The sequence below is a fragment of the Castor canadensis genome, chromosome 1 (genome assembly GCF_047511655.1).
Source record: "Castor canadensis chromosome 1, mCasCan1.hap1v2, whole genome shotgun sequence".
In the NCBI taxonomy this organism is placed as follows: Eukaryota; Metazoa; Chordata; class Mammalia; order Rodentia; family Castoridae; genus Castor; species Castor canadensis.
Genome location: NC_133386.1, coordinates 183,299,941 through 183,319,878, shown reverse-complemented (window position 1 = coordinate 183,319,878; position 19,938 = coordinate 183,299,941). Strand labels below are relative to the sequence as shown.

The following is a 19,938-nucleotide window of genomic DNA, read 5'->3' as shown; positions in this document are numbered from 1 at the left end:
CCATAAAGGGTTGTACATACGGAGTGTCTAGGGTCTTGCCTGGCAGACAATTTCTGCCTCTATGACTTGAACATAATTGGTAGTATAAAAGATCAAATAAAATGTGTATTAAAGAATAGCACAGTGGCTATTATAAATATTGATACAAATAATGTTAATAAATTATGCTCAATTTTTTAGGAAAAACAAATGAGCCTCTGTCTCGAAAGCCATTATTCTGGAGAATTTATTTTGTACTGTATAACTTAGAATCTTGGCACTATTTATTGTCAAGAGTTCCTAAGGAAGGCACTTAGGTATAGTGAGATCTGTGAAATTCTTGCAGTGTTGATTTAAGTGACTTTTTCATAGCATTTGCATGCTACTTCATAGTTTACAAGCTGCTTTTATTTATATGGCTTCTGACTAATGATTGATTTTCTGTACTGGAATGGTAAATGTTCTTTATTATCAGCATAAAGTGATCTTATAGACAATCTTAGTTAAAAGCCAATATTACCATCACCAGTTTGTGATTGCTGTAACTTCTTCTTTTTAAGTATCTAGCCCTCAGACACTTACGGAGTTATTCTTCCAAGAAGTTGCAAGAAAACACATTATATCTCATCTCTTCTCTCAACCAAAGGCACCTCTGAGCCAAACTGGATTGAATTGGCCTGAAATGATTACTGCAGTTACCAATTATTTATTACAGCTTTTGTATCCTTTTGTCTAAAAGCCATTTAAAAGTGCTCTTCTATCTGATAGTATAAGGCTTTTTTTCTGCCTATGTAGTGAAAGAGTTTTTATTCATTTGTTTTTTGTTGGTTGGGTTGGGTTGGGTTTTGTTTTGGTTGGTTTGTTTCTTTGTTTTTGTTTGTTGGTGTTACTGGTTTGATTTCAGGGCCTCATGCCAGCTAGGTAGGTGCCCTACCACTTGAACCACTCCACCTGCCCTGGTTTGGTTTTCTTGTAGTGCTGGGGATCAAACCCAGGACCTCAAACATGCTAGGCAAGTGCTCTTCCACTTAACTGTAACGAAGATCTTAATAAGTTTGAGTTCTTATCCTCCCCTCACCCCACCAAGAGATGACAATATTTATTTTAAGATACTCCACTTTTTATTATATTTTGCTCCGTTTTTCTTACAACACTGGGGCTTGAACTCAGGGCCTCATACTTGCTGGCAGGCACTCTATCACTTGAAACACTCCACCATCCCTTTCTTGTGTTGGGTATTTTCAAGATAGGATCTGTGAACTGTTTGCCTGGGATGGCCTCAAACTACAATTCTGATCTCTGCCTCTTGAGTAGCTAGGATTACAGGTGCGAGCCACCAGTACGTGACTTACTTCATATTTTTGCTCAGGAGTTGAGCATTTTTTTATTGGTACACATACACTTCATACCTGGATCTCTCCTAAGGTATTTACTCAGCAAATATTTATTAAGTGACTGTATATGCTGGGCACTATGTTAGGTACTGGGCAGCAACCACTGGTACTAACATTACGGATCCACATTATACCAAGTGGAGTTAAAGCTGGGCAGCAGTGGCTCACACCTGTAATCCTCGCTGCTCAGGAGGCAGACATCAGGAGGATCACGGTTCGAAGCCAGCCCAGGCAAATAGTTTGAGAGACCCTATCTTGAAAAACCCATCACAAAAAAGGCTAGTGGAGTGGCTCAAGTGTAGGCCTGGCTTAAGGTGTAGGCCCCGAGTTCAAGCCCAGTACCGCAACAAAAAAAAAAGCCAGCCCAAGTGGAATTAAAAACAACCATACTGGGATAAAATCTGTTCCTAATCTATAGGTAACTAAATTCTAAACTGGGTGACAAGGCTTATATTACACAGCCGTGCATTAATCTTAATAATGGGGCACTTATATCCTGGGAAGTGTTATTAGGTGAATTCATCATTGTACAAATGTCATAGTATATACGTGCACAAAACAGTAAGGCTATATATAACATCGCCAGGCAATACTTGTTATTGACCAAGATACCTTTCTGTGTTACGTGGCTATATAATCTCTTGAGTGTATTTGTCTAGTGTTATATAGTGGTGTGGAGAAAACATGAATTCTTTGTCTGTGTGTGTGTGTTACTGGGAATGGAAACCAGGGCCTCATGCATGTTAGCTAAGTACTCCACCACTGAGCTACATCCCTGAACCTTTCACTTTTCTTTTTTTTGGTTTTTTTTTTTTTTTTTTTTTTTTTTTGGTTATTAACCTGTTTCATGGACTCTGAGTTTAATGCCCAATAATGTGTATAAGTTTTACCAAATAAATAAAAAACCAAAAATTCCTTATCCAGTGACTAGATGGCCTAGTAATCCTGGTTGTCTCTTTCTAGAATGTTTGATGGGAAATTGCCAGTATGTACAATTGCAGGTGAGTTCTGTTGAATTTGTGGTTTAATCATTCTTTTAAAGAATAACATTGACAGAATTTTTTTGTTTGTGAATGTTAGCTACATTTTTATTGGGCTGATGGTAAGAACCACAAAAGTTAAACTTGATTACACCAAGTCATACCCACAAGACATTTTTTTCTGCTTTTCTCTAGATTGTATAATTCCTAATACTTTTTTCTAGAGTATCTTTTTGTTTGTTTGGTTTTTGTTTTGTTGTAATTCTTGTTGGTAGGTTCTCTTTATGGTAAAACATACCATTGTGTATGTATTAATCTTTCAGTTCTTTAGTCATTGAACCAGTAAATACCAAAAATTGGAAAATTGTTGAGATGTGAAGTATGTATATATTTTTGTGTGTGTGTTATTGCACTCTTCCTTTGCTTTCTTTTTTTGAGGCAGTCTTATTATGTTACCCAGGCTGGCCTCAAACTTCTGGGCTCAAGTTGTCTACCTTACCCCAGCCTCTCGAGTAGCTAGAGTTACAGGCTTTCACCACCATACCCAGTTCTGTTTGCTTTCCTAAAGTATTTAGCCTAATGTAAAAATTTATTAACGGAATTAAGTTCATCTCCAGACTATTTCAGGAAATAAAACTTTTGAGTTGTTCAAACACTGTCTTTTGTCTCTCTCTGTGAAAAAGAACTTGGAAAAAATATTTTTTAACCAGAAAGTACCTTTTATGCTTTTAAGGATTATATTCAACTGCTACATCCCTGGTGTCAAGTCAATGTTGGTTCCTGCCGATTTATGCTGGGACGGTGTTACCTAGTTACGGGAGAAGGACAGAAGGTAAACTGCACTTGTCTGGAGAATAAACGTTACTTTGTAGAGGATGCTTTGTTTCCATCTAACTAACTTGCAGGGAGTTGGAGGCAAAGACTCCTCCAGAGAAGGATGAAGATTGTACTAGTGCCAGTGAAAGTATAGTGCACATGTCAGCACTGATTAGCTTCTTGTGTTTTGTGGTTTAGTTAGCAAAGACAACAAAAAACATTAAAACCCATCAGCTCCAGTGCAGGTGTTTTAAGGCTGTATTTTTGTAAATTGCATTTATTTAATGATCACATTGTTTTCAGTATCTTTTTTTTTTTTACTTTATGTAGCTTTCTTTTTAGTGTGATTGTTTACATTTAAAAATTTTTTTTCTGACAACTTACTTTGTAAATTTTCAAACATACAGAAAATCTTGAAGACCTTCACAGTGAACAGTCACATACCCCCAATTCTACAATTGTAACATGCCGCTACAGTTTTTTGAGTTTGTTTTGTTTGTTTTCTTGGAATTTGAGCTCAGTACACTTTGAGCTACTCCACTATCCCTTTTTTGTGTTGGGTATTTTCAAGGCAGGGTCACACCAACCATTTGCCTAGGCTGGCTTTGAACCAAGATCCTCCTGATTGCTGTTTCCTGAGTAGCTAGGATTATAGGTATGAGCCACCAGTGCCTGGCCAAAAAAAAAAAAAAAGATGCAATTTTTTTTATTTATTTATTTTTAAATTTTGGCAGTGTGGGGTTTAAACTAAGGGCCTTGCTAGGCAGGCACTCTACCACTTGAGCCACTCTGCCAGCCCTACAGTTGATTTATTGCATATCTGTCAGTCATCTTACTAAAAGTTATTTTTCTTTTTTGTGTTATGTGAAACTGGGGATTGAATGCAGGGCCTCAAATGTGCTAGACAAGCACTCTACCACTGAACTATATCCCCAGCTTCCCTTTTTTTCTTAATTTTAGTTTAGGATAGGGTCTTGCTAAGTCGTCCAGGCTAACCTTGAACTTGTGATCCTCCTGCCTCAGCCTCCCAAATATCTGGGGTTATGGGCATACATCACCACACCCAGCGTGTTTCTTTTTAATTATTAACATTTAAATAAAGGCCTGGTGTGGTAGCCCATGCCTGTAATCTTAGCTATTCTGGAGGCAGTGATCAAGAGGATTGAGGCTGGAAGCCAGCCCAGGCAAAAAGTTAGACCCCATCTCAATCAGGCATAGTAGTGCAAGCCTGTCATCCCAACTACACAAGAGGCATAACTAATAAAAGGATACCTTACAGACTGACCTGCATAAAAAACAAAAACACACACATAAGACCCTACCTGGAAAATAAATGAAGTAAAAAGGGCTGGGGGCATGGCTCAAGTGGAAGAGCACTTGACTAGCAAGCTGAAAGCACTGAGTTTAAACCCTAGTGCTGCCAAAAAATACTCACATACATACATACATAGGAAAATACTGATAATGCATCAGAATTTGGAAGTAGCAGAAAATGTGATGTAGTAAACTCTCTTAAATAATCTCGTTTCTCTTTTGCTTTCCTTAGCACTTGAACCTCTGGTTTATAGCACATAGAGTTAGAATAAGCTATTATAAGTTGCTTTGTATGTTTTTTATTTCTCCAGGCTCTGGAATGTTTCTGCCAGGCAGCATCTGAAGTGGGCAAAGAAGAATTCTTAGAGCGCTTGATCCGCTCAGAGGATGGGGAAATTGTGTCTACCCCAAGGCTGCAGTATTATGATAAGGTACCGTGTCATGGTTTGACCTTCTTATATCATCCTGTGCAGAAATGCATCTGAAATACATTGCTTTAATATTTTCAAAGAAAAATGCTGTAAAATTATAATCATTTCCCTGATATTCCAAGAGAAAACAAAAATGAATACATCTAGAGAAATGGAAGAACCCAAACTCTCATTCTGAGTAGAAAACCAACAATATAATAATAGAGGGTTGACTCTGGTGCTCTCATTTGCTCCTGTTATAGGTGATCATTTGTCACACTGCCTTTTTTGTGTGGATAGGGTGTCACTATATAGCCCATGTTGGCCTAGAACATTCGATCCTCCTGCCTCAGTGTCTCGAGTGCTGGGATTACAGGTATTCCACTGCAGCCACTGTCACTCAATCTTGTGGTAGTCATCTGAAGGAAGAGTGAGAACATCCCCACTAGGGGTGGAGGTAGATAATGACATCTTCACTTGTCCTTCTGATTTCAGTAGGTTATGTTTAGCTGGTGATTTACACATTATATTACTTAATTGTGATGAAACTCACCTTTATAATGTGACTTTTAAAAATTCCCTCAAGGGATTGGGGATTTAACTCAGTGGAAGAGTGCTTTCTTGGCAAGTTCAAGGCCCTGAGTTCGGTCCCCAGCACCGGAAAAAAAAAAAAAAGCAAAAGAAAAAAGATAGGGAAAAAAAACAAGGCAACTAAAAATTCCCTCAAAATGCCAGGTGTGGTGGTGTGTGCTCAGCCTGGGCAATATCGTAAGACCCCCACATCAAAATAGTTTTTAAAAAATGCTTAGCTGGACCAGTGGCTCATCACCTATAATCCTAGCTACTCAGGAGGCAGAGATCAGAGGATTGAAGTTCAAAGCCAGTCCCCTGCAAATAGTTCAAGAGACCCTACCTTGAAAATACCCAACACAAAACAGGACTGATGGAGTGGCTGAAATGGTAGAGCCCCTGCCTAGCTAGCAAGCTTTAGGCCCTGAATTCAAAACCCCTGTACCACAAAAAAAAAGAAAGAAAACTTCATCTATTTCTGATACAATCTAACTAGCAAACAAGGTTTATCTGTAACAAGATAGCCATTATTCCATATCTAGAAAAACAAGTGACTTTTATAATAAGCCTGGAAAGTCTTAAAATACTAACCAAATAATTCTGTCCATTTTGTAAGAACTTTTTGACTATGGTACTGATATCGAACTCAGGGCTTCACACGTGCTAGGCAGCGCTCTACCCCTAAAATACCTTTGATTTCATCTTTTTTTTTCTAATATATATTAGGGGGTTTACTCAGGGCTATCTGCTTGCCGGTGAGTATTCTACCACTTGAACCACATGCATATGCCCACCCCTATTTTTTTGCTTTAGTTATTTTTCTGTTAGGATCTCACATTTTTGACTGGGTGGCCTCAGGTCTCAGTCCTCCTACCTGTGACTTCTAGCATACCTGGGATTACACATATGCACCATCATGCCTGGTTTATTTGTTGATATGGAATCTTGATAACATTTTGTTTTTGTTTTGTTTTGGTTTGGTTTTGCCCGAGCTGGCCTTGTACCATGATATTCCTGATCTCCTTCTCCCAAGTAACTGGGATTATAGGTGTGAGCCACTGGTCTTTGATTTCACCTTGATTTGCTTAATTATGCAAAGCATGCACTCTACCACTGAGCTACATCCCCAGTACATTGATTTGCCTAATTATGTTTTTGATTAACTTAGAGCCCCAATTAAACTTGGAGTACCACTACCAGCTTAATTTTAATGGGAATATCTTCCATTTCTCCTCAGGTTTTACGTCTACTTGATGTTGTTGGGTTGCCTGAACTGGTTATTCAGTTGGCTACATCAGCAATAACTGAAGCAGGTGATGACTGGAAAAGTCAGGTAAGAACTGGTTGTTCTCCTTGAGATTTGTTGTGGATGTGGTATTTTAATTTTTCTTGTACTTTTTTGATATTTGATCCATATTTGATATCTAGGCTACTTTAAGGACATGCATTTTCAAACATCATTTGGATTTGGGTCACAATAGTGAAGCATACGAGGCCTTAACCCAAATTCCTGATTCCAGCAGGTAATCTCACAGTCTTTTTCTCAAGGCATTTTACTCTAGTAAAGTCTTAACCCACTAAGACAATTTGCCCTCATATCCCTCTCTCCTTCTAGACAGCTGGACTGTTTACGGCAGCTGGTGGTGGTTCTTTGTGAACGCTCACAGCTACAGGATCTTGTAGAGTTTCCCTATGTGAACCTGCATAATGAGGTAATTTTACTTACCCATTGATAATCTACGAACAACTCTGATGGTTGCCGTGATTGCTACTAATTTCCATGTCTGATTGCTTCCTCCATATTAGGTTGTGGGAATAATTGAATCGCGTGCTAGAGCTGTGGACCTTATGACTCACAATTACTACGAACTTCTCTATGCCTTTCACATCTATCGCCACAATTACCGAAAGGGTGAGCAGTTGAACCAAGCACTTGCAGTCGGAGGCAAACCTGTTATCGTAATCATGTTTCACAAAAACATTGTGTGTTGAACTTGTGTGAGTTTTAATTAAGTACAAGATTAGCCTTCACCCTTTTGATTATTGCCTGTTAGCCTTGAAGATATATTCGTACGTATATATCCTTACTCCACTCCGGAACGTTTTCAAGTGGTTTCCAATGCTGTGGTCTTCTGTATCCATTTATGAAGGAAACTCCAGCATTGTCACTACATACGACTAGTTTTGCGTTCTGTGCTATTCACCAGTTATTATTTTGCCACATCATTTCCTGTCTCTTTCTTTCTCTTTTCCCTCTCATTCTCTCATTTTCTCTCTTACTTACTTTTTTATTTTTGCTGACCCTTTTGAGAGTAAGGTACAGATACCATGGTTTTTTGCTTTTTATGAGCCAAAAATTTGTTTGTTCATTTCTTGCATTTGAAGTACTCTTCTATGACATCCTTGGCCTGAGATTCTTTGTCATAGTCCTTAAACACCACATAGCTGCAACCAAGCACTTTGTGGGACTTACCCTCTCAATCAGTCTTGCAGAGGCTTACCCATTCCCCTAGTTTCTTGTTGTCATCAACCTTAATGAGGTTGATTTGGTGCTCAGCACAAAGGACCTCTACCAACTTCACATACCTAGGCTTACTACGTAAGCACACAAAGATGGGCTTGGCACTGGTCTAAGGCTTTGGCAGTTTGTGAATTCAGCATGCTAGGCCATCATGGATGAGGGAGGTCTTCAGCACTTCTTGTAAAGCAATATTAACATCCATGACACCTCCAACAGCAATGCCTTCTTTAGCCATGGCAGTAAATTATGGTCTCTGCCTCCACATGACTCAGTGGTGTCTGAAAAGAGGATATGACTCCTGCACATAAATACATCAGATATCCTGTGCTGTTTCTTCGGAATTTGCTAGTTGTCATAATAATGTTATTTTATAGCACATTGCTCTCTTACTACCCTCATCCCTGATCCAGGATCATACATTGCATGCTTTTTGTTAGCCTTTCTCTTTAATCTCCTTAATCTCCTTCAATGTAGAGCACGCCTTTTAACCTTACTTTGCCTTTGATGATACTGATATTTTTGAGTTTATGCTGGTCTTTTTTCCTTTTTTTCTTTTTTCCTTTTTTTTTGACAACACCAGGACCTTGAACTTAATAGGCAAGTAATCTACAACTTGAACTACACTCCCAGCCCTAACACAGTATCTTACATATTGCAGGTGGTCAAAAATACTTGTTTTATTTGTAAACTGAAAGAGAATTAGGCCGGGCACAGTGGCTCACATCTGTAATTCCAGATCCCAGTTACTTAGGAGGTGAAGATTGAGAGTTATGGTTCGAGGCCAAGCCAGGCTAAAAGTGAGATCCCATTTCAACCAATAAAACTGGGCATGGTGTATGCTCATGTCATCCCAGTTACAAGAAAAGAATAGGCAAGAGGATCAGTCCAAGCTGGCCTGAGCAAAGACACAAGACCCTATTTGAAAAGTGACTAAAGCAGGGCTGGAGGTGTGACTCAAGCAGTAGAGCCCCTGCCTAGCAAACTTGAAGCCCTGAGTTCAAACCCTAGTACTGCCCACACACACACACCAAAAAAAAAAAAAAAAAAAAACTAAAAGAAAATTTTTAAATGCTACTTAGTTTCTGGGGTACCATACTATCCTATGCTGGATCTTAGTTAAAATGCCAAGAAGCAACTGCCATGCTATCCTAAAACAGAGTATTTTCCAGTGTTTCATTCAGCCTATGCAGTTAAAGTTTTCTAAAAATAAGAGAGGTCTGGGGTTGTAGCTCAGAAGTAAAGTGCCTGTTTACCATGCCCAGGGTCCTGGGCTCAATTTCCAGCACAATGAAAAATTAAGCCAGGTGCCAATGGCTCATGCCTGTAAACCTAACTACTTAGGAAGCTGAGATCAGGAGGATCACGGGTCAAGGCCATCCCAGGCAAATAGTTCCCAAGACCCCATCTCCAAAGTAACCAGAGCAAAGTGGACTGGAGGTATGGCTCAAGCGGTAGAGTGCCTGCTTTGTAAGCATGAAGCCCTGAGTTCAAACCCCAGTCCCACCAAAAAATATAAACAAAAACATGGGAAATGTTGTTGACTTATTTTTTTTTAGTTTTCCTTTTTTTTTTTTTAAAGACGATCTTGCTATATAACACAGGATGGCCTCCAACTGAGGATCGTCCTGCTTCAACCTCCTGTGTGCTGGGATTAGAAGTGTGTACCACCATGCCTGGCTTAGTTTTTACATTTTTAAATTTAAAAAGTTTGAAGTTTTGCTTTACTTATTTTTTGAATAGGGTCATGTTTATGCCAGCCCAGCCTGAACCTTAGTCTTCCTGAATAACTGGGATTACAAGCATGAACCACCTTGTCTGTCCCCCGTTAGCTGTTTTTAAGTGTACCATTCAATAGCATTACAAACATTCCAAATGTTGTGTAGCCAATCTCCAGAATTCTTTATTTTGCAAAACTGAAACTCTATGACCACTAAAACAGCTTCTGGTCCCCCACACCCAGTTCCTAGCAACTACCATTCTAGTTTCTTTCTTTATAATTTTAGTTAATGGAATCATATAGTACCATCTTTTTGTAAATGGCCTATTTCAATTAGCATAATGTCTTCAAGGTTCATTCATGTGGTTATGTGTGGTAGAAGTCCCTTTTTTATTTTCCTCTTTAAGATTGAATTGTGTAGCTAGGCGCCAGTGGCTCACACCTGTAATCCTAGCTACTCATTAGACAGAGATCAGGAGGATTTCAGTTCAAAGCCAGCTCAGCCAAACAGTTCGCAAGACCCTGTCTCAAAAATAACCCAATACCAAAAAGGGCTGATGGCGTGGCTTAAGTGAAATTGTGCCTGCCTAGCAAGCGTGAGGCTCTGAATTCAAACTTCAGGACCACCAAAAAAAAAAGATCGAATTATGTAGGTTGAGGGGGTATGGTTCAGTAGTAAAGTGCTTGCTTAGTATGTGTTAGACAGTAGGTTTGATCCACAGTCCTGTCCAAAAAATATGAGTTATTTTCCCTTGTATTTATAAACCATATTTTGTTTATCCATCTATCATTGGACACTTGGATTGTTTCTACTTGTTGTAAATAATGCTGCTACACCAATATCTCTACATCCTCATTGTCACATGATTTTATGTGTGTGATGTGTGTTTCTATGTGTGTGGTTTTAAGTGAAGCTATTTGTTTTAAATTTTAATGTTTGATAGGTATAACAAATTCTCAGTGTGTATCTAAAAATATTTTTGTCTACTCATTTTTTACATATATAAATAATATAATTTGATCACATTCACCGCTATTACTCTTCCTTATTCCTCTTCCCCCTATCCTTTAATTCATCCTTGTCTCATAGCTGGCACAGTGATGTTTGAGTACGGAATGCGCCTTGGCAGAGAGGTTCGAACTCTTCGGGGACTTGAGAAGCAAGGCAACTGTTACCTGGCTGCTATTAATTGCTTACGACTTATTCGTCCAGAGTATGCATGGATTGTGCAGCCAGCATCTGGTGCAGTGGTATGGAAACTTCCCATTTTGGAATTTGAAGATCATTTAATATGTTTGCTTTTGTTCTTTCAAAACTGTTATCACAACCAGGTACAGAGGCTCATGCTTATAATCCCAGCTACTCTTAGGAGGTTGGAGATCAGGACAATCGCAGTTCAAGTCAGCCCCAGCAAAAAGTTAGCAAGATCTTATATAATAAACTGGGCGTGGTGGTGCACAACCATCATCCCAGCTATTTGGGAAGACAAGGTTCCAGGCTGGCACAGGCAAAAACACAAACTATATCCACAGCAAAAAGGGCTGGCAGTGTGACTCAGCTGGTAGAGTGCTTGCCTAGCTAGCACAAGGCCCTGAGCTTAAACTTCAGTAGTACCGAAAAATAAAGAATTAAGGGGAGGAGGGGAGCAGGGCAGCAAAAAAATACATAAAAATAAATAACATTTTTATTGAGAAATTTGTAAGCTTCTCTTTTTGCAGTAGTTTGACTATTATAGATTACTACCCCTTTAATTCCCAAGTTCAGAATTTTTGTAGGCAGAATTATTGCAGCGTGGTTTTAGAGTTGGACAGTCTTGATTGACTTCAGACAAGTTACTTAATCTTTTGCTGTTCAGTTATCCTATTGCATAAAATAGGGTTGATAGTGAGCTGGTGGAGTGGCTCAAGTGGTAGAGTGCCTGCCTAGCAAGTGTGAAGCTCTGAGTTCAAATCCCAGTAACTACCAAAAACCAAAACAAAGCAAAACAAAAATAGGGTTGATAGTGTCTACTTTATAAAGGATTTGAGTGGTAAAGAGGTAATTTGAGTGCATTGCTTAGGATAATGACAGAGTCTGACCTACAAAAATTGCTTAATAAATGGTAGCTGCTTTTATTTTCATCTTATTTGTTAATTCAATCTATGGCTATTTTTGGAAAGGACTCATATTTGAGTTTTTCCTATCCTATTGATGGATCACATAAGCCCACTCCTTATGTTGTATAGTCCTTGCATTTAACCAGGTTGTTACCCAGGATTATTTGTGTGGAATATGACTCTGGAACCAAGTCATGTGATATGTACGTGGAGATCAAATCCATGTCCTTGAACTGAGTAACATGTAGATTAAGTGAGCCAACTTAGCAAACAACTCTATTTGTTGGTTAGTTACAGTGTCTTTGTAAGAAGAGCTGAGAGGGTCAAAATAAAAACTTCTGTTGAAGAATTTAAGCATTAAAGCTGTAAATCAGTTAATGATTTCAAAATAAAGTACCTATTACAGTTAAGTCACTTGTTTTATTTTGTCAGTATGACCGCCCTGGAGCATCCCCTAAGAGGAATCATGATGGAGAATGCACAGCTGCCCCAAGTGAGTAAGGGGTCTCACTCTGATCTTTGCTGGATAGTAGTTATATTGTTATATTCAATAAAGATACATATGAAAATACACATATTTTATAAATAAGTTATATATAGTATAGAAAGGTATAACATCATTTAATTATATACTGCAAATATACATAGCAGTTCCGATGTTAGAATGTAAAATTCCTTCTTTTTAGTTTATTTTCAACATTCTAATCTGCTAAAGATTGCTAGTAGTCCTTTGAAAGTGCTATATGGTGGTATGAGAAATGAAATGCTTTAAACAAGGAGTTTTTGCTGCTTCTTGTATTTAAATTAGCTTATTGGCAAAAATTTTTTCATCAGGTTCCTTCACTGTTCCCAGGGAGGCATAATATATTCCATAAAAAGTCTAGGCTCAAGATTTAGACATACCCAGTTTTAAGTCTGCCTTCGCCGTGGCATGTTCCTTTCTTACTGATAGAGATGGCAGTATTGCACAGTTGTAAGAGTTAAACGATGTTATATGTGAAGTACCTCTAAGTGCCAACCACCGGTGTTGATACAAGTGCTTCGGTTAGACTCAGCTGTATGTAAGAAGCAGAGATGTTGCTTAATTTTTTAAGTTAGTTTTTGTTGAGTCCCCTGTTTTCTTACTTTCTGCTTTGGAAATTAAATTGAAAGTTACTTAATGTTTACTGGAAATTGATAGGTTGAGTTAATATTATAGATACTTCCTTTGTACTTTGGGAAATGAAATTATTTTTCTTTGGTTTCTAGCTCATCGGCAGATAGAAATTCTGGAGCTGCAAGATCTGGAGAAAGAGTGTTCGTTGGCTCGAATTCGCCTCACGTTGGCTCAGCATGATCCATCAGCAGTTGCAGTTGCAGGTAGTGATTTAGCAGGGAAAGCCTCTAACCTTTCAGTACCAATAGCACAGTTTGGGACCAGGCAGTGGACGTAGTTTGCCAGGTGGATAAAAAGCACTGGATTGGCCAGATATCAATAGCTCATGCCTGTAATCCTAGGTACTCAGGAGGCAGAGATCAGGAGGATTATGGTTCAAAACCAACCACATGCAAATAGTTCTTGAGGCCCTGTCTCAAAAAAACCATCACTAAAAAGGGCTGGCAGAATGGCTTGAGTGGTAAGAGTGCCTGCCTAACAAGTGTGAGGCTCTGAGTTTAAACCCCAGTACCTAAAAAAAAAAAATAAAAGCATTGATTGTTAACTCTGAGATATTCATCAACAAAGAAAACTTTTTGGTTTTACTTGCATATATCCTTGGATATACTAACTGGTTGTATTCCATTTCCACAGGAAGTTCATCAGCAGAGGAGATGGTCACTCTCTTGGTTCAGGCTGGCCTCTTTGACACTGCCATATCACTCTGTCAGACTTTTAAACTTTCCTTAACGCCAGTCTTTGAGGGGCTTGCTTTCAAGTATGTAAAAAAATTACCCTTTAATAGTCTTAACTTTCTAATGCAAAGATACCCTGTTGCTTAGAGTGATTCAGTAATCACACATCAGTAGACTATAAGCCATGTGTAGTTTAAAGAAGTGTTTTGTTTAATACATGCAACAATTTTCTAAACAAAAAAAAAATTACTGTTTTTTTTTTTTAATTACTGGTTTATAATCTTCCTTTATAAGAAAAAAAGTCTTGACTTACACCTTCTTTTGAGAAGCAAGGACAGACAACCTGAGGTAGATAATAGTGTCCATTTCAAACATTTCAAAGCATATGCACATCTATCAGTCTCTGTAAGCATCATCAATAAGTATTTCTGGGCTGGGGGTGTAGCTCAGTAGTAGAGCCCTTACCTAGCATGTGCTATCCATAGCACTGCAAAAAATTTTATTGAAGTTATATCTATTAGTGAAGTACTTTGTGAATTGGAAATATTTTTAAACATCCAGAATTTCCTGAAAGTAAGTTGTCTGTTGACACTTACTGATGGCCTTGTGGGTCATCCAGTATGTGGCCTTGAGAAGAAACAAGAAGAGCCAATACTCATAGTGAATGCAGTAGTAGACTAGAGTTAAAGTTCTCTTTCATTATCTCTCTAGTTTTAGTAGCAAAATAAAATGGTGCATTTGAGCAGTTAGTTTACTGTTGTGGAACATTCTCATTTCAGGTGCATCAAGTTGCAGTTTGGAGGAGAAGCAGCACAAGCAGAAGCCTGGGTCTGGCTCGCAGCTAATCAGCTCACCTCCGTCATCACTACTAAGGAGTCTAGGTACAGCCCTAGTGTTCTTCCTGATCTGAGAGGGTTTACCTGTGTCAAAGCTATAGCTCTCTTTCTTTGATTAAATTGTTCTATAGTGACCACTTTTTTCTTTCTTTTTTGGCTAAGCTGGGGTTGTTTAGTTTTGTGTTTTTTGAGACAGGGTCTTGCTATGTAACCCAGCAGGCCTTGAATTCTCTATCTTCCCACCTCAAACTTCTGAATGCTAGGATTGATTGGTGTGTACCACCATGCCTGGCCTTGGCAAAGTTTTTATAGAAGCTAGAGAGTTTATAATTAAGTGACATATTGACATTTATTATTCTAACCAGGATGTCTTTGCCTATGAAATGTTTTCTTTTCCATATACTCTTCCTCAAACACTTACTATGTTATCCCATCAAGCAAAGGTACTAGGGCTGGGCACCAGTGGCTCACACCTGTAATCCCAGCTACTCAGGAGGCAGAAATCAGGAGGATTGTGGTTCAAAGCCAGCCCCAGGCAAATAGTTTGCCCTATCTCCAAAAAAACTCATCACAAAAAGGGCTGGTGGAGTGGCTTAAAGTGTAGGCACTGAGTTCAAGCCCCAGTTCCACAAAAAAGGCTGGCAGAGTGGCTGAAGTGGTAGAGTGACTGCCTAGCAAATGTGAGACCCTGAGTTCAAACCCCAGTACCATCCAAAAAAAAAGAAAAGATACTCAGCCAAATGTCAGTGGCTCATTTCTGTAATACTAGCTACTCAAGAGGCAGAGATCAGGAAGATTGTGGTTCGAAGCCAGCCTGAGTAAGTAACAAGTAGTTCGAGACACCCTAACTCAGAAAAACTCATCACAAAAAAAAGGGCTGGTGGAGTGGCTCAAGGTGTAGGTCCTGAGTTCAAACTCCAGTACCACACAAAAAAAGAAAAGAAAAAAATTATTCTTAACAGGATGTAGTGATACATGCTGTAGTCTCAGCTATATGGGAGGCTGAGGCAGGAGGATTGCCTGAACCCACAAGATTGAGCCCACCCTGGGCAACTTTTTGCCCAGGGCAGAGCCTCTTACTAGGCCACACTTCCAAATACTGTTGCATTGGGGATTAAGTTTCCAACATAAGAACTTTGAGAGAACATTTCAAGTCATAACAGAAGCTGTCTGATATTTTCAATCCCTAAATTAGCATATAAGAATCATTTATTAAAACAGATCATGAGATACTACCCTAGTCTTCTAAGTTATGAATCTAATGTTTGATCAGATTTGGAGATCAGTGATCCAGGCCAGTTTCCTTTTTTTTCAGAGAACTCTTGAAACAAATGAATTATATTATCAAATAACTATGTGGTTAATGGGAAAAAATAGAAGAATCCAAACCTTGTAGTTTCTAGTACTATCTACCTAAGTCATACTGACCCTACTAACATTAGTTACCATTTAGCTATATTATTAGTTCAGTTGTGAGTTTCTAAAGATTTTACAAGCTTTTGAATGGTCCTATAAATCTCTGTTAAGAATCTGAAACTACCCGATGCTGGTGCTAACAGCTGTAATCCCAGCTACTTGGGAGACTGAAATCAGGAGGTTTGAGGCCAGCCCAGGCAAGTAGTTCATGAGACTCCATCTCCAAAATAACCAGAGCAAAGTAGACTAGAGGTGTGACTCAAGTGGTAGAGCACCTGGTTAGCAAGCACAGGGTCCTGTGTTCAAACCCCAGTACTGCAAAAAAAAAAAAAAAAAAAAAGAATCTGAAACTTCAACCAGCATGGAGGCTTTAAAAATAAATAAAAAGTAAGAAAAAGGATCTGAAACTCATTTTCTGTTTTGCTTTTATCAAGTGCTACAGATGAAGCCTGGCGACTGTTGTTGACGTATCTAGAAAGGTACAAAGTCCAAAATAACATGTATCATCACTGTGTGATCAACAAGCTTTTGTCTCATGGAATGCCTCTGCCTAATTGGCTTATAAACAGTTACAAGGTATGTGCTATTTTAACTTGCAGGTTAAGAATCCGCTGTTTATTATTCTAAATAACTTCATGAAATGATTAAAAAAGGTGGAGTGAGAATTTATGGGAATATACTGCCTTATATACTTGGGCAGCTTTTAGATCATAGCTAAAATGACTCAGAACAATCTTACTTAAATTCCACACGTAGTCCTGGGTATTTAGATTTAAAGTTCCACAGGTTAGTAATTAGGTTAATGCCTACTTGTATGTTCACCAAACAAGGATTTTATATTTAGAATAATGAGTACATGCATGACACAGTGTCTACTATTCAGTCTTTGCAAAATTCAAGGCAGTGAATTTTTTGTTTCAAAATTGTGTTCTCTTTTTATATTACTTTTGTACTGGGGGTACATTGTGACATTTACAAAAGTTCTTACAATGTATCATAATTGAACTCACTCCCTCCATCATTCTCCTATATCCCACACCCCCTCAAAATTGTTTTCAAATATTACAACAGTGTTTCTTTAAGTCAGCGCTGTCAAAATTATGGATCATGTATTAGTCTTATCTATTACCATGAAGATTTAGGCTTTTGGTAACCAACAGAGGTTAGCCTGAGGCCGGCTAATTTACAAAGAAAGAGGTTTATTTAGCTCACAGTATTGGAAGCTGAAAGTCCAAGAGCAGGTGGCCCCATCTATTTGTCTCTGGTAAGGGCCCTCTAGGCTATGTCACATCTTGGTGGAAATGCAAATGGAAGTGAATGATCACACCTCCAGACAGGAAGCCAGAGGAGAATTCAGGTATTGGGCTCACTCCTAACAATGAACTCTCTGAGATGGTAAAGATAGGATTGTGATCAAGTCAGGACACAGAAAGCATACTTAATTAATAGAGCTCTTCCAAACTGAGACTGCATTGACTGTTCTCTCACCCTGAGTTAAAATTAAGAGCTGGTGGAGTGACTTAAATGGTATAATGCCTGTCTAGCAAGCAAGAGGCTCTTAGTTTAACCCCCAAGTACTGCCTCCCTCTCCCTTGCTGCAAAAAAAAAAAAAAAAAAAAAACTAACAGAATTTGGATCTCCTAACTTCTCTTTCATTTGTTATTTGTGTATTTCTGAAAATGAATGTGAATGTATTACTACTTTAGTACTTAGCATTTCTGGGAAGGTTTGTTGACTTTATTCATGTGGAAACTGAAAGACAAGTTAAAATATGTCTTAGATCACAAAATAGGGGAGGAAGGCCATTTAACAGACAGAGTTTCACAATGTGCCTTGAGGTAACTGGGCTCCTGAGAATCTGACTCTTATCCTAAGATACAGATAAGTAAACAAAGGCACCCACTTATCTATATCAGGGAATATAAGTGCTGGCGGAGTGGCTCAGGTGGTAGAGCACCTGCCTAGCATGGCTGAGGCCCTGAGTTCAAACCCCAGTGCCACCAAAAAAGAAAAAGAAATGTAAGTGCCAAGGAGTTAGACACTCAAAATTCAGAGTCCATGTAAGATGAAAGTGGATACATATTTTCCCTCCAAAAGCCCCCTTGTTTTTTGAGACAAAGTCTCACTGTGTAGCCCAGGCTGGCTTCAGATTCACAAGGCCTCAGCCTCACAAGTATAATTACAGGTGCGTGCCATTGCACCTGCATAAGTGTATATTCTTAATCACTGGTCTTTTACAGAAAGTTGATGCTGCTGAGTTGCTTCGTCTGTACTTGAACTATGACCTTTTAGAAGAAGCTGTGGAATTGGTCTCAGAATATGTGGATGCTGTGTTAGGAAAAGGACATCAGTACTTTGGAATTGAGGTAGGCACATACAGGTGTTTCTTTTTAGTTCTGTATCATACTAAGGATCTGAAAGTAAATTCAATGTATATAAGTGTATTTAATCTTTACTATTTGTAGTTAAACAACTTCATTCTAGGAATCTCTAGTTTCCTGTTTTTAAAGTGGGATTACATTCCATTTCCTCCATCAAAAGAATGTGGATATCACTAGGGATGTAGCTCAGTGATAGAGTGCTTGCCTAGTAGGCATAAGGTCCTGGATTTGATCTCCGTCATTACACACACACACACATAATGTGACTTTAGTCAGTACTTGGTAGAGAGTAGTAAATAAACACAAGATGGTATTTTGTGTGGATGAATTGTGCTAAATCACTAAGTCTCTACAAGCATTTTCTCATTTAATACTTACAGCTGCAGAGACTGTTTTAATCCTTTTTTTTTTTAAGCCCATGAAGAAACAGGTTAAATTCCCAAAACACACACAGGTAAATAGGAGAAACAGGTCTTATAGGCCTCATTAACTACCAATGTAATCTCTTAAACTCTTAGGAAAACACTCAGAACTTTTGAGTTAAGCTTTCCTTTTCTAGTAGTTTGTTTTTTTTCCCACCCAGATAATTTGAATTTAAATTCAATTTCAAACTCGAATAGAAGCATTGATTGTCAATTTAGAGAAGAGTTTTGTTGAGTGTGCTTATCCTTAACAGACCATATGATTCCTTTAAGATATGAAATGACATAAAAATTAAAACATATTTGATCTAACCAGAAAAGAAGTTCCCTAGTTGAAAAGAGAAGTCCAGTTGTGTCTGTGTGTATATATATATATATATATACACACACAGTTTCTTTTGTGTGAAAAAAACATAAAGCAAGCATTTCATGCTATAGAGTCCTAAAAAAACAACTACCCAGAAGAAATGGTGCACTTTTCAGATTATTTTCAAATAATAGACGTTTCCTTTCAGTTTCCACTGTCTGCAACAGCCCCAATGGTATGGCTTCCATATTCCTCTATTGATCAGCTTCTTCAAGCTCTGGGAGAAAATAGTGCCAACAGTCACAACATTGCAGTAAGTAAACCCTTCCATGAGTCATCTTCTGTCAGCCCCTGCATTAGCAGTTATACCTTATAGTATGATCTTCAGTTCTCCATAAGTGGGGGGGGGGTGCAAAAGGCAATTTATCACCTTAACATGCTGCCCCAATCTCTTTATAAATAAGGTGAAAGGACCTAAATGACTTCATACAACAAAGCCCAAGGAGGAACTGTGTAGGTATTAGTTACATAGAGACAGTTGGCATGCAGCCCATTTTTAAAAGTTTACTGTTTAGACCCCACAGTGTAAATAGATACTTGAAATACAGGATGACAAATTATCACTGTCCTGATTGGTCTGAACATGTATAGCATTTCCCAGGTCTCATATATTAGTTACTGTTTTCCTTAAAAGAAAAAAACAAAATTAGTGTTTCCTTGCTCAAACACAGTCAATGTAATAAAGCTTATTTGTAGAGGGAGTGTCTCCTGAGCCTATAACTAGAAGGCACAGAGTGTGATTTTCGACAAGTTTATGTAGCTGGGTGTGGTGGTACTCACCTGCAGTCCCAGCTACTAGGGGCAAGAGGATCCCTTGAGCCTGGGCAACATTGCCAGATCATGTCTTTAAAAAAAAGTAAAAGTGGCTAAGGATGGGGCTAGAGATAT

At 38.5% G+C, this 19,938-nt stretch overlaps 1 protein-coding gene and 1 pseudogene across 4 annotated transcripts in view; one reads left to right on the top strand and one right to left on the bottom strand.

Moving 5' to 3' along the window:
• Nup160 (nucleoporin 160) overlaps positions 1-19,938 on the top strand; it is a 61,047-nt gene that overhangs the window by 39,993 nt on the left and 1,116 nt on the right. For all 4 annotated transcript variants that reach the window (XM_020180040.2, XM_074045590.1, XM_074045595.1 and 1 more), the window contains 16 exons: positions 540-699; positions 2,305-2,374; positions 3,087-3,185; positions 4,795-4,914; positions 6,701-6,796; positions 6,892-6,986; positions 7,079-7,175; positions 7,270-7,375; positions 10,792-10,952; positions 12,231-12,291; positions 13,047-13,157; positions 13,588-13,711; positions 14,408-14,509; positions 16,315-16,456; positions 18,121-18,246; positions 19,199-19,303. In XM_020180040.2, coding sequence (XP_020035629.2) covers positions 540-699; positions 2,305-2,374; positions 3,087-3,185; positions 4,795-4,914; positions 6,701-6,796; positions 6,892-6,986; positions 7,079-7,175; positions 7,270-7,375; positions 10,792-10,952; positions 12,231-12,291; positions 13,047-13,157; positions 13,588-13,711; positions 14,408-14,509; positions 16,315-16,456; positions 18,121-18,246; positions 19,199-19,303 — 1,775 coding nt within the window. The remainder of the gene's footprint in view (positions 1-539; positions 700-2,304; positions 2,375-3,086; positions 3,186-4,794; positions 4,915-6,700; positions 6,797-6,891; positions 6,987-7,078; positions 7,176-7,269; positions 7,376-10,791; positions 10,953-12,230; positions 12,292-13,046; positions 13,158-13,587; positions 13,712-14,407; positions 14,510-16,314; positions 16,457-18,120; positions 18,247-19,198; positions 19,304-19,938) is intronic.
• Positions 7,830-8,228, bottom strand: LOC109696814 (small ribosomal subunit protein eS12-like; annotated as a pseudogene).